This window comes from Panicum hallii, chromosome 3, assembly GCF_002211085.1.
Source record: "Panicum hallii strain FIL2 chromosome 3, PHallii_v3.1, whole genome shotgun sequence".
Lineage (NCBI taxonomy): Eukaryota > Viridiplantae > Streptophyta > Magnoliopsida > Poales > Poaceae > Panicum > Panicum hallii.
In genome coordinates this window covers 52,217,721-52,232,034 of record NC_038044.1, presented here as the reverse complement: position 1 = coordinate 52,232,034, position 14,314 = coordinate 52,217,721, and the positions used below count along the sequence as shown (strand labels likewise).

The 14,314-nt window shown below is 50.5% G+C and overlaps 2 protein-coding genes and 1 long non-coding RNA gene across 3 annotated transcripts; all 3 read right to left on the bottom strand.

Annotated features, from left to right (window-relative positions):
• Positions 1-1,933: 1,933 nt before the first annotated feature.
• LOC112887754 lies at positions 1,934-2,988 on the bottom strand. Its single transcript, XR_003227613.1, has 2 exons — positions 2,827-2,988; positions 1,934-2,387 (listed from the first exon to the last, which is right to left on the bottom strand). It is a non-coding gene; the product is annotated as an uncharacterized LOC112887754 (long non-coding RNA).
• A 147-nt stretch (positions 2,989-3,135) lies between these two features.
• Positions 3,136-3,639, bottom strand: LOC112885460. The gene is made up of 2 exons (XM_025951078.1): positions 3,548-3,639; positions 3,136-3,438 (listed from the first exon to the last, which is right to left on the bottom strand). Exons 1-2 carry the CDS (start codon positions 3,551-3,553, stop codon positions 3,136-3,138), a joined length of 309 nt encoding a protein of 102 aa, XP_025806863.1. The 5' UTR covers positions 3,554-3,639.
• Positions 3,640-12,306: 8,667 nt separating this feature from the next.
• LOC112886423 (serine/threonine-protein kinase BLUS1) lies at positions 12,307-14,201 on the bottom strand. The gene has a single exon (XM_025952325.1). The coding sequence runs from the start codon at positions 14,073-14,075 to the stop codon at positions 12,438-12,440; it is 1,638 nt and encodes a 545-aa protein (XP_025808110.1). The 5' UTR covers positions 14,076-14,201; the 3' UTR covers positions 12,307-12,437.
• Between the last annotated feature and the right edge of the window lie 113 nt (positions 14,202-14,314).

The following is a 14,314-nucleotide window of genomic DNA, read 5'->3' as shown; positions in this document are numbered from 1 at the left end:
ATAGTGGTAGGGTGGTAGTGCGGGTTAGGTATATAATGGCTATATTCTATCTTCTCTTATCAGTACCGAAAGCTCTCACTTTACTGAAGTTGTATTAATTGCCTGACAAGATCATGTTGAACTTCAAGTGGCCTAAAAAGTGGTATTTTGCCACAACTGATGAGTTGTTTCCTTTATATGCTCTTTGCCTAGTATGGGCACCTCTAATAATTCCAAATCTGTTAGCAATACGAGTGCATCTTATCATTTAGTCCTATGTATATGGTCCTTACATACTAATGGATTAAGACACACTCTACCATGCCATGGTCAAGTTCTCTTGTGTTGAGTATTTGTTGACCTTGCCTATTTTTCTTTCTTAGTAGTTGGAGTAGGGTTAACCTCGACAAAATGGTCATCAATTTAACATTGCCATGCATATGAAAGTATGTACCATGACAAATCTAATAACGTCAAAACCATGCTATCGAATCTATAACTTTTTAGTTAGTATCAATTTCACGCTATCAATTTATAACTTTTTAGTTCTTGAATTGATGGGTCAGAGCAAAAAAAAAGTTCAACTTAGGATAAATGGATCAACATTTGCGGTTGAAGGGAGTAGCAAAGATAGCTACATTACCGGAGACAATCTAAGGGATCAATTTAGCTGGCAAATTGGAATATAAGGCTGTGTTTGGTTGAGAAATTTAGACGGTAACTGTAATGTTATAAAAAACGGCGGGATCTGATAAAATGTAACCCAATACGGTTTTTGTTTGGTTCTGACGAACTGTCGATCAAGGTAACAGCATGGGACTACTGGAGCAAATGTGCTGATCTCCTAGCTTCGCCTGGAGTTCGCGGCTTCCCAAGCCGTGGTGCTGGAGGAGGTTGCCGATGCCGTGGGAACTCGCCGCACTCCTCAGCCGTGTCGGCCAGCTCCTTGGGTGGTAGAGACAACTCCGCGAGCAGGACGATGACCACGTGCGCCGTGCAGAGAGAGAGAGAGAGGGGCTGATGGGATGGCGGCATGGTGCCCTCGCGGTCAACCATGGTTCTGAATGAAGACAACTTTTGTCATGGGATCCAGACTGAGGGTGCTAATTCGCGAATTACCCTCAGGGTGCCTTCATTTTCTAACATCTAAAATTTAGACCCGTCACATCAAAGAGAATCTTATTATTTACAAGTATTAAATAAAATCTAATTACAAAACTTTTTGCACAGATAAGTGCTAATTCGCGAGATAAATTTAATGAGCCTAATTAATCCATAATTTGCCGCAGTGGTGCTACAGTAATCATCCGCTAATCATGGACTAATATACCTCATTAGATTCGTCTCGCGAATTAGCCCTGATGTTCTGCAATTAGTTTTGTAATTAGACTTTATTTAATACTTTTAAATAACAAGATTCTATTTGATGTGATGGATCTATAGACCTGTGGAAACAAACGCACCCTGATTTGCAGAAGGGAGAGGGTAGCGATCTCCATCTACCGTGAGGTTCAAAAATCTAGACCATCTTGACAAGAAAGGGTTGCTGCCTTCCTCAATGGTGATGGTCCCGCTGCAGAGCGCGGTCGCGGCGTCCTTCCTGCGTGCGCGCCAATGGTCGAGGAGCGACACCAGCAACCAGATTGCAGCGATGCTGTCGAGCGGGTGCCGATTGCTGGCGAAGGCATGAAGCTCGTATCAGGGAAGGATGGAACATGGAGGAGCCAGGGACGGAGTCGTCGTCGTCCTCGCGAGCGCCTTCTTTTTTTTCCCTCTTTTTATCGAAGAAGCCGTGGCGTTATCTGTTTATGGTGGAAGGAGAGGGATCGAGACTGAACTGGACCATATCGGATACGCGGAAACGGATTATGGAGCTCATGAAACAAACAAATTTAACGGGATACGATCGCTGTGTGATCGGATTACCCCAAAAATCATCGAACCAAACAACACCTAAATGGGAATAAGTAGTTGATCATACATGCGCGTAGAAATGACACCGTGGACAACTCAGAGCAACTGATCATCAACCGCACGGTACAACATGCAATTTACATGTACGAGTATTGGCATCCGGATCCGAGTGCATCACACAGACTAGCTGTTCCGTTGTCCACAAGGTGCAACACGGACCTGCTGCATCCCTGTGCACGACGAAACAGGTAGCAAGAGCACGGCAGCAGAAAGGTGACGGTGGAAAGCCTTGTGGATGTGGTGGTGCTCCGGTCGTCATCTCTTCTTTCCATACGCGGAAAAGCAGGACGAAAAGGCTACATGACAAGACAAGAGGATACGATGGTGCATGCCGCGGGGCAGGGCACCGGATACCCGCTGCCGACTGTCTCTTCACGTCAGGCGACGCAGTTGAGCCCCACGCAGCCCATCCACAGGCTCCTCACATGCTTCCTCTGCGAACAAGGAAAAAAAAAAGAAAATTAAGGAGATGCATCGAGCTATAGAGTCAAACTACTTGTCTCTTGGCCGTTTGGCACCAACGGCAAGATCAAACTCGAGAATCGATGCTATTGCAATTTTGTTGCTTCGACCTAACATTGTAGGAATATTTAAAAACTTGAAGAAAGTTCAATCGATCTCCAGATGCAAGCATGAAGCTGGACTGGAGCATGTAATCTGTTCCTACTTCCTAGTTTACTATCCCAGTCTAAAGCGACATGCTTTGAATGAAACATGTGAAGTGCACAAGCATTTCACATTTGCAGTTCTGCGTAAAATCTATACTTGATCGAGTGAACAAGGGCCAGCTTCAAAAGTGAAGTGTTGATCGTGAACTGTTCGAGTAGCTAGAGAAGAAGAAAGTGCAGAATAGAGAGAAGTGAGCCGTCGTACCCCTTTGCCCTTCTTGGGGAGCAGATCGGGATGGACCTTGTACAGGTCCTCGTCCACCGACCGAACCACCCGGGGCCTCCTCGGCGCGCGGGCCCCGCCGTCAGCCACCAACGGCGCCCCCTGCTGCCGCCTCCTGCTCACCGCGTTGACGACCTGCTGCTGCTGGTGGTGGTGGCGGCTCTCCATCGCGCTGCGCACCTGAGAAAAGATGGAGCCATCAGCACATCACATTAAGAAAGGCAACAAAACAAGGGTCAGAGTGTCAGACTCAGAGCCGGGGCACTGAGATCGTGAGATCACGGGTGCCCACTAACGTACCTTCTTGGCCGGCTTGTGCGGAGGCGGCGAGCCGGACGACGACCTGCTGGAGAGCGCCGCCTCGCCGCCGCCGGTGGCGTCGTGGAAGCAGCAGCGACCGCCCGCCCTGACGACGAGCCCGGCCTGCATCGCCGACTCGAAGTACTGCGTCATGGGCAGCTCCTCGCACTGCTGCAGCTGCTGGTTCCACTCCCCGAACACCGGGATCTGCCGTCTCCTTCCTCGCTGCTGCATGCATCGTTGAAAAGGGCAAGTGAATTGGAGAACTTTAAACCGCAGCTCGTCATCGCGAATCTAGTTGAAAATAGAAGAAGGCTATGACTATATGAAAGATCTCGGCAGGATCGATCGAGGTCCAAAGCAGCAGATCTGATCGATGGAATGTTGAAGCTAGCTAGCTTACCTCCATGTCTTCTCGTCGTGAAGCAAAGATGGAAGGATGGATGTATGCGACGGTTCTGATAATCTCGGTGAAGGAAGACGAGTGAGAAGAGGGGCAAGTGATGGGTTGCGTCTCTTCTGAAGGAGCGAAGAAACCTTTTGGGGCGCTTTTTAACGGATTGGGCCGTCAGGCTGCTGCATCTGCATGCACCAGGACCAATGAACTAGGCATGCATTAATTATTGCAACAGCTCAGCTAGGCAGAATGTGTCTGCATTGCTCGAAAAAATCCTACGTAAATATCGTAAGCGTATAAAGTTTTACACGAACAGATGCATATCTTTTAATACGACATCGGTAGTAAATGTATATGTATATGTATATATATATATGTAACGCCCGTGTTTTATTTTATTTAAATTGCATTACCAATCACTCGATTAAAAATATTTTAAACATTTTCCGCCGCTCAAGCTCCCGAAACCCACCTCCCAATTTTCCGACGTCCTGACATTGCGCAGTCTCTTCCTCTTTTTCCACGGAGCCGCCCGTCCCTTTTCCTTTTCCATCGGTCCTGCCGTCCCGTTGCATCCCTATTGTGTCGCAATCGGCCGCGTGTGCCTGCCCAGCCGCGATCGTCGGTGCCATGCGCGTGTCCTCTCTTTTCTTTTCTCATATTTTGTCCAAATCCATTTTATTTCTCTCTTCTAATTCTCCCGCTTGCTTATTTAAATTGTTGAGTAACGCAACAATTTAAATTTCATATCTTTGCTTATTTAAATTGTTGAGCTACTGAGTGAAAATTTAAAATAAAAAAATAGTAATAAAAAATAAATTTTTTATTTATTTAAATAAGCACGCGTTGCTGACTGTGCACGCTGCCCCCGTTGCTGGCTGTGCACGCGCGCTCGTATCGCGCCGCCCGTGTCACGCCACGGCCGCTGCTGTTCGCTGTGCCACTGTGTGCTTGCTGCACGTGCACGCCAAGCCGGCGTGCGACCCGCTGCTGTGCCGGTTCGTCTCCGTCCCGTCCCCTCGCCCTCGCAGCCTGCGCCTTGTCCCCGAGCATCCCGGCCGCCATTAATGGCGAGATTCCTGCGCTGCCCGTGACCCTCCCATGCCGGCCATCTCCCCTCTCCCTCTCGGCCTATAAATCGGCCTCCGAGTCGCCCCACACTCTCCCACGCCGCCCCAACACCTCCCCTCCTCTACCTCGTGCTGCAGCTCGCTGCCGCCGCTCACCATTGCCGACCATCACCCATCTCCGTGGACAACCCTCCGTAGGCCGTCTCCGCACGAGGTAAGGGCCGGAATCGGACCCCCTCGGCCTCCTCTCCGTTTTTCCCTCCTCCCCGGGCGTCGCCATGCACCAGGGGGCCGGCGCCTATAGCCTGGCCCCCCCATCCTACCGTTCCCCTCCCCCTCCTGTTCTGTCTCGAGGAAGAAGAAAGGCAGACTTGTGCATGACCCCCTCCACTTTTCCTTCTTATGCAGTCCGCAGCCCTCCACCTTCCTCTCTCAAATATTTAATCAAAACCCCTTCTATCTCTTTATTTCATTACAAATAGGTCCTCATCCTTTTAAACTACTCCCTAAATGACCTTTAACTTATCAGTTCATGCAACATTTTGTTCTGAATCGATTCCAAACTCCACCACGCATCATCTCCAAATATTTTCTCCAAGTCTCATGATCCACATCCGACAAATATAATAGTCTTCTCTATTTTTTAATCGAAACTCTCTATTTTCCTTTTTTAAAGCTCGTCGGCGAACTTTATTTTTATTGTGTGATTGTTTGTGTGTCATAGCCGACGGTGTGACCGAGGAGGAGCAGTACCGTGAGCCGGAGCCCGAAGACCCGTACCTCGAGGAGGAGCTTCCGGAAGGCTTTGAGGACGGCAAGTCCAATCCCATCCTTTAATGCATATTTATCCCAGTTTTATAAGCACAACCTATTGTCCTGTTTTATAAAATGCATTGTATTATTGCAAGACATGATTGGATAGCCACCCCTTGATTGCTATGACTATTCCTTGATGACCTAGTTAATGTCTATATGGGATTTGCTCTGTTGGACGTTAACTACTGCTAGAGATGCTTAGGATCTTTTATTTCCTTTTATTATATCTTAATCATGACCACAACGCGCTTTATCGAGAATAAAGGTGTGAGTATTTTAAAAGATAAAACGGGATTTCGGGAAAATAAAAGAAAGATATAACTTGATGAGATGGATAGTGTTTCCTGTGTGAAATGCCACTGGTGAGCTTGTACCTTTGTGGTTAAGCATGGTTGGGAGATGTCCGTCTTCTCAATGTAAGGATGAGCTGAGGTGTCATCTTGCCTAACCCACTTCTCGTACAACCACTCGACCGTTGTGTGGGCAACGGCTTAGTATAAATCCCACTAGTTGTTCTGCTAGCCAAAAGGAGAGCTGATGAGCGACGGGAGATCATGGAGAAGGAATACGATATGTGTGATTTATGTCCCGATTATGACTTTGTTGATAGGTCATTAATCCCATGGTTGCTTCTCTGTTGGCTAGTTAGATTCAGCTAAGGTGGGTAATGGCTTTGTTAGGATCCGTAGCGACACTAAGGTGTTCGTAGTGCGGTACCCTACTTGTGGGTAAAGTGTACAACCTCTGCAGAGTGTAAAATCTATTCGAATAGCCGTGTCCACGGTATTGGACGAGTTACAGCTTGGTCACTTCAATAGACATTTTGGGATGGTTGGTCATGTGGCGTGAGTCGTTTTGAAAGTGTCCGGCAGTTGTGCCGTGAGCTACTGTGGATGTGGAGTCCGGTAGCATTAAAACTTGGATCCTTTGTGTAGGATCAACCCTACTTATTATTCGATTACTACAGAAATATTTTGAGAAAACTCTTTTATTAAATGAGCCCTTGCATGTGTAAAACCTTGCTTTATCGCAAACGAACCCTAGCCTTATCCTTGATATATTCTGTGCATGATCTTTATTATCCCCCTCCGTGGGTGTGGTTGGACTTGTTGAGTACGTATGTACTCACTCTTGCTTAGTTTTTACAGAGGAGGATCTTAACTTCGTTCCTAAAGACGTCGAGTAGGTCACCGTCCTGCACCCAACCTTACTTGTGGTTCAGGATCTCCACAGGAAGCTTACCATGGCACAAGACTCTGATGTTATCTTAAATTTCGTTGGCACTTTAGTTTGTCTTTTAGTCCTTATGTTGTCCCTCGTGATAGTGGTGCTTCAGTGCCTGCTACCTCGACGGTTTGTATGGTAATGAACCATCTGATTTAATAAATGTGTTATCTGCCTTCTAGGACTGATATTTGTATCACATTTAGTCACCTCTAACGAGGGGATGCTTCGGTATCTCTAAGGAACTTTGAAAATCTTAATACGCCTCAAATACGAACGGAGCGAGTAATATATTTGCAATATAGGCACTGTTTGTCTACGTGATCATCCATTTAACCCGTGTACACTCTATGTACACGCTACGCAATGACTAGTCGTGTCCGTTTAATTAACCTAGTAACCGTTTAAATGATTATTTAGTTTGAATAAATAGCTAAATGGTAGCCGTTTAGGCTAACACTGGTGTCTAGAATACTCATTGCCAACTTGTAGACCAGCGTTACCCTTGTCACACACTCTTTGGCCAAACCGTAAAATGGGTAGCACTTGTCCCTGTCCATCAGCTTTCAGATGGCCTTTGATTAGGTCCCTGCGTGTCAGTCGGTCTAAAAGCCTGTCTTTTGGGCAGCCCAACGTGCACTCTGTCACTCATACCGCAGAAAGGGCATCACAAAATGTGAGGCAATTCCGTGCAATCTTCCTGATTTTTTTTCTCACACTGAACTGCTTATTATTAGCGGAGAACAAAAAAAAACATGAGGCAGGAGTCCAGCACCCGAGGAGAGCATCCAGCCCCCTCTGACTTGGCCATCTCCCTCTCTTTTGCGGGGCGTCCCGAACAAGCGTGCGTTTGGTTCGGCTGTGAGCTGTGAAAAAGCTGCTGTGAGAAAGCTGCTGTGAGAAAGCTGCTGTGAAAAAGCTGAACGCCGTTTGGTTCAATCTGCTGTGAAACTGTGAATTGCTGTAAAATGTCCGTAATGCCCCTGAGATCCTGATATGCTGTATATATATATATATGTAAAATGAGCGTAATGATGTAAACTTTGCATTGACGACATGTTTTTCACGAAATTATATTACATATATAAATAAGTGCATTGTTAATTTCAAAAGAGTTGTGAGCTACATAGCAATCTCATATTCCCCTTGCATTTCCTGACGGTTGATATTAAACCATAAAAAGCAAAATATATAATTGACTTGAAGTATTTTTCCTTAAGATTTTTTTGTTTTGTTTTCAATGAACAAACGTTTTGCTCAATTTTTCGGTCATGTATCTGATCAATATCATAACAAAACGTTATCTCGAACTGCCAAGATATTATGGAAAAAATACATGAATATAAGATTTTCGAATGGCTACACAGCGTAAACTCAGAATTTAGAACACAGCAGGAATCTGAAGAAAGCAGAATACATTTCTCAAAATTCAGACTTAAAACAAAATTGATAGGCGATTATCTTCTCCACAAGGGAGTACCATTACACTACAGGATCATAGGTCCAAGACATCACTTCCAACATTACACTTTTCAAACTCAAGCTTCATAATTCATTCAAACAAAACTCAAGCTCCAAGCGCACGGCAGTGCCACCACGGCCCGGTCGTGAGTCACGACCGGGAGGAGACGGCGGCGGCGGCGTTGAGCCCGCGGGCGAGGCCGTGGATGGCGCCGTAGCTGCGGTGGCCGAGCCCGATGCAGCCGAAGAGGAGCGGGGGCTGCGGTGGCCGAGCCCGGTGCGCGGGGGCGCGCGGCCGCCGGGGGAGCGGGGGGCGCGGCCGTCGGGGGTGCAGGGGGGCGCGGCCGCTGGTGCGCGGGCGCGGGCGTCGGGGGGGCGGGGGCGGGGCCGCCGGTGCGCGGGGGCGCGCGGTCGCCGGGGGAGCAGGGGGGCGGGGCCGCCGGGGCAGCAGGGGCGCGGCCGCCGGGGGAGCAGGGGGCGGGGCCGCCGGGGCAGCAGGGGCGCGACCGCCGGGGGAGCAGGGGGGCGTGGCCGCCGGGGGAGCAGTGGGGCGCGGCCGCGGGATGGGGAAGCGAGAGGAGAACGAACGAAAAAAAGAATCGAACCGGTACGCTGTAACCGATGGCAGGCGGGTAAATAACTCCATCTTCCCGCCGCAACGCTACGGAAAGCTGGGGCTGACCGGCTGTGGGAGCTCAACGCAAAAACGCAGCTGCGTTAGGAAAAGCAGCGCGCAAACGCAGGGCGTTTGGTTCGGCTTTTGATGTTCCCACCGCAAACAAACGCAGGTTGTGAACGCTGAACCAAACAGACCCCAAAGCAACGTTCACCGTTCTGTCCCTCTTGTTTGTCTTCCGCCGCTACCTTACCTCCCCCAGGCACAAGCTGCCAATGCAAGCCGGAGCGCGCGCGCGCAGAGGCGCGCGGTCCGCCGGCGTGGCGTCGTCGCGACGCTAGCTGAGCCCGCCGCCCGCGGTCGTCGCGCGTGGAACGTGCTGCGCCTAGGGGCGTTGAACTTTTACCCGCACGGCCGGCGATGGCAGGCTAGGGCGCCCGGCGCCCTCGTTGGCCGTCTGCCGGCCGGGAGGGCCGGCGCCAATCCGCGGCGGCCAGGTCCGTCGGCGCCGCGCGCGTCCCCAGGCGAGGCGCGGCGCGGCACGGGGGCGCCGGGCGAGAGCCACGCCCAATGCCAATGGCCGCTGGACACTGCGCGGCCGGGGCCGAGGGCCGAGGCGTAGTGCTTTGGTCGTCGCTGCGGGCGGTTCCGTGGATTGGCCGCAGCGAGCGAGCGAGCGAGCGTGCACATGCCGACGCGCGTCAGTACTCAGTAGCTTCCATGCACGTACTACTGGTGCCTAGTTTAGCTGGGAAAAAACAATCGGAATCCGAGGCGGGTACGGGGCCTGGATTCTTCACCTGCTTCGAAGTCAAAGGAGTGCCTCGGCCGCTGCAGCTCCTGTCGCGAGAAAATTAGGATGTCGGAGGGAGATGGGTGTATCTTTCAGATTGGTACTGCGAATACTCTAATTTTCTGATCCGGAGACACATTGCTTCGTGAACACGGGAAGCCATAGCATGTAGGGAGATGGGTGTCTCCGGGTCAGATGTTCCTGGAATAGCCACCGTTGAAGCTCCGAGGAAGAGACCTGTACTGTCTCCCGCTACCGAAGCCGAGCTTGAATTCTTGGAAGTGGCAGCATCAGCGTTGATCCTTCGCCAAGACCCGAGGGAGGAGGAATCCACAAGACCAACAACAACAACAATAACAACTTACCTTTTATCCCAAATAAGTTGGGGTAGACTAGAGATAAAATCCACGGACAATAAGAATAAGAAACATAAAAAGGGCACAAGCTAAAGAAAAAGTTAGGGGTTTAAACAAAAAGTAACAAAGGTCACGGTTCAGGTACGTTAATTGCTAATCTCCAAGCGCTCCTATCCATAACTAATTCCTTAGCTATATTATACTCCTTAAGATCTCTCTTAACCGTCTCGTTCTAAATTAGTTTAGGTCTACCTCTACCTCTCTTTACATTATCACCCCGCTTTAAAACTCCATTACGCACCGGCACCTCGGAAGGCCTCCGTTGTACATGTCCAAACCATCTCGACCGATGTTGAATCAACTTCTCCTTGATAGGTGCCATCCCGACCCTATCTTGAATCTCTTCGTTCCGGACTCTATCCCTTCTTGTATGCCCGCAGAACCAACGCAGCATACGCATCTCTGCTATACTCAGTTGCTGGACATGTCGCCTTTTTGTAGGCCAACATTCAGCACCGTATATCATCGCCGGGCGAATCGCCGTCCTATAGAACTTACCTTTTAGCCTCTATGGCACCTTCTTGTCACAGAGGACGCCAGAAGGCTGCCGCCACTTCAGCCAACCGGCTGAAATTCTATGTCTAATATCTTCATCAATTTCTCCATCTTTCTGAAGCATTAATTCTAGATACCGAAAAGTATCCTTCTTGGCTACCACTTGACCTTCGAGGCTAACGTCCCCATCATCATGCCTAGTCAGCCTAAAGTCGCACATCATATACTCGGTCTTGGTTCTACTCAGTCTGAACCCCCTGGACTCCACCAGACCAAGCTCAGCAATAAACCGGTTCACAAAGCAATGCGTTGATAGCGGGCTTTGCAAGATGTTTTCATGAAAATCGATCTCCTGTTCGGCCCACCCCTGATGGGCCTGGGCTGTGGCCGAGCTTGCTTGTTGTCGCCTCCGTCGTCTACCCTTGTTGGACCCTATTGATTACATTCATTGTGTTATTCTCTACATAAAGAAAGGTATAGACACGCAAAGTGTTGGTTGAAATTTCCAGAAATAATTAATTGCATATACATCGTTCCTCCTCTGTATTGGATTCACGTGGTTCTTCGCTTTATGCCACATCCTATTCCAGCAGCTTTCCCATTCCTCTATTTCTCATTCTTCATGTGTTCCAAAACAGGGACTTAACATCTTCGAGCACCGTTAGCTAGTTGGAGAATGTGCCACGATAATCTTGACCGTGACATTCATCAGTTCATTCACATTAGCAGCCGCATAGTTGGAGAATAAAGGAGAGATGTTTTTTTATCCAGGCTAACATGGTTCTGCTCATAGCTCTTCTCTATTGGCTGGTCTGGAGGGGGTGGATGGCATAGAACATATATGTTCTTTATTGTTTGCTCAGCCCAACACGGTCCAGTTTATTAATGAAGCCCAGTAACACCAATTGTTCTTCATTGTTGGGGTGCGCCTTAAGCTATCACCTAGGACTCCTTTTATGTAAAAGAGACTAAGCTAGAGATCTAAAGGTTTATTTGTGGGGCCTAAGGACTTAGTTGAAGCGTCCAGAGATCTATTTGTAAGTTCCAGGAAGTCCTTTATAAATTCTAGAGACCTTCTTATAATATTAGACCCCACTAATGGAATAAATATAAATAACCGCATCCTCCTCTCTATGAATAGAGCCCTAGGGCTTACTTGCTCACATGGCTTGCTTTCCCTCTTACTCTATTTCATCTTTCGTCTATCCGGGTGCAACCCCAACATTCATCCTTGTTGAACCTTCTCTGCATATGGCTTCTCGCTACATGCTAACATTGCCGAAATGGCACATATTGCTTGTCATAGTTGGCTGGTAATATGGAAAAACCAAACATTAGTTCGAAACCTAATTCTATACTAAACATATTCAGTCCCTCTACACCGGTCACCTTCATGGGGGATAGGTAATTTTAAGGATTCTATTGTTATAAAACAACCGGACTTGGAGTATAACAGGAAAGGAGGGTAAGTAGTCATAGTTCTACTCCGGTTGTTGATGGGCTCTTACCAAAATTATAGAACTAGTTCGGAGTATATATAAGGGAAGACTTTATTGTAAATTATCAATATTCAGAGAATAAAGAATAATCCCTCGTATTTGTGTCTTCTATTTTGTTCTTGTGCTTGTCGTGAGAGGTGAGAGAAGGAGAGGATTCAACCGCTAACGACGTGTTTTATAACACCCATCACCATTGAGAATGAGTGTTGCACCTCATCCTACCGGCTAAGATATGATCCAGTATGTTAGGAACTCAAGAACAGATATAACGGAAACTTGAAAAGCAATCAAGATACCACGTTTACTCTAATAATAAGGTACATAGGGTTCAAGTATTAGAAATTTAGAAGGTAGTCAGCAACTATAACTTGGCAGTAGAATAAAAAAGGCCTTTATGAATAATGGTGCCACAGTGACAACATAAGTGATTACAATGATTATATTCAATCTAGCAAGAAAAGCAGCAACCGTCCGACGCTAGCGCTGCACGAACACGCTGAACGATCTCAATTGCTCCCTGATGTCTGAGATGAAGAATCTGTCTTGTGGGCACTAACCCTCTCCTGCAGCTGCTTCTCCAACCGGGCGTTCCGCGCCACCTCCTCCTCCACCTCCGTGCCGAGCTCCTCCACCCTGTGCTCCAGCTGCCGCACGTACCCGAGCAGCATCTCCTCCCCTGGATTAGAAGCTGCCATGCCGCCGCATCCATTAATGCCGTCGGCGACGTGGCAGCTGCCGTTCTCCAGCACGTGCATCACCATGCCCCTCTGCATCTCCAGGCTCGCCAAGATGGTCATCAGCTGCGGAACCACCACCTCCTTAAATGTCGCCGCCGCCTTCTCGTCGTGGCTCCCTCGCGTCGTCGTCGCCGTCGCCCGGCTATCCTCGTTGCCATCTCCGGCGGAGTTGCTCTCCAGCTCGGCAGGGTCGTCGTCCTCCTCCTCGTGGAACGGAAGGCCGCACCTCTTCTCCGCCGCCCCCGCCTCGGCCGGGTCGAACTCGAGGTTCTCCTCGTTGAAGTTCCAGCCGCTGATCCGCCGGTTCTTGACGACGCTGCCCGCGGCGTGGCGGCACGGCGAGACGCAGCGCGCGCCCCTGGCGCAGCCGCAGAGATTGGCGTCCTTGCACCGCTCCTCGATGCTCGGGACGGCGGCGAGGACGTTGCGGACGAGGTAGTCGTTTGATCGGCAGCCCCTGAAGAATGGGTGGCGGAGGAGCTTCTCCGCCGACGGCCTCTTGGCCGGCTCCTGGCAGAGGCAGGAGGACACCATGTCCTTGAACGCCTTGGAGAACTTCTTCCTCTTGGCGGAGGCGGAGGTCGTCGCCTCGGCGTCCTCGAGGCGAACGCGGCTGGTGATCCGCATCAGCATGGACTTGGACGGCGGCAGGTGGGAGAGCGGCGGCCTGCCGTGCGCGAGCTCCAGCGCCGTGATGCCGAACGACCAGATGTCGGCCTTGATCCCGTAGCCGACGTGGGAGTGGATGACCTCGGGCGCCATCCAGTAGGGCGTCCCCGCCAGGTCGTTGAAGCAGGACGAGCCGAGGGCGGCCGGCGGCGGCGCGTGGATGGGCCCGGAGGACGCCGCCGGCCCGGTCTCGTAGATGGAGGCCGAGACGCCGAAGTCGGCGAGCTTGACGGAGCCGTCGGAGTCGACGAGGATGTTCCCAGCCTTGATGTCACGGTGGATGCGGCCCTGCTCGTGGAGGTAGCAGAGCGCGCGGAGTGTGTCCTTGAGCACGACGGCGACGCAGGGCTCCGGGAGGCCGTCGGGGAAGCCGTGGGAGAGGATGGAGTGGAGCGAGCCGGCGCCCATGAAGGGCATGACCACCCAGAGGTGGCTCCCGACGGTGAAGGAGCAGTGGGCGCGGAGCACGTTGCGGTGGGAGAGCAGCGCCATGGCCTTGGCCTCCCGCCACACGTCGTCGAGGTTGGCGCGGGAGCGCTCCAGGTCGATCGCCTTGATGGCCACCACCGCCGACGAGCCCAGCGGCAGGCACACCGCCTTGTACACCACCGCGCTCACGCCGCTGCCGATCTTGCACAGGAGGCGGTACGACTCCGCGTCCAGCGGGTACTTCACCTCGCCGCCGGGATCGCCCGCCATTGCTGATGGCGGCCGGAGCAGAGCGAGTAGCTGTAGCATCGATCGATCTCGCGCAGAACAAACTGGGAGACGACGACGACGACAATATATGGCCGGAACGGAAAGCGCGCGAGCGAGATGGTTGGAGCGAATTGGGTCACGTACGCGATCGATCGATCCATATAATGTGCTCGATCTCGTGAACATTGGTGATGACTGATGATGATGCTTCAGGTGATCAGAAGCTAATGTGGTGGCGTGGTCTGGTTAGCCGCATGTGAAGAGAGGAGGAAAGGGGG

Bases quoted from the DNA above. Each gene is read 5' to 3' on its own strand.
- LOC112886423 (XM_025952325.1), bottom strand. From the start codon at position 14,075: ATGCTACAGCTACTCGCTCTGCTCCGGCCGCCATCAGCAATGGCGGGC.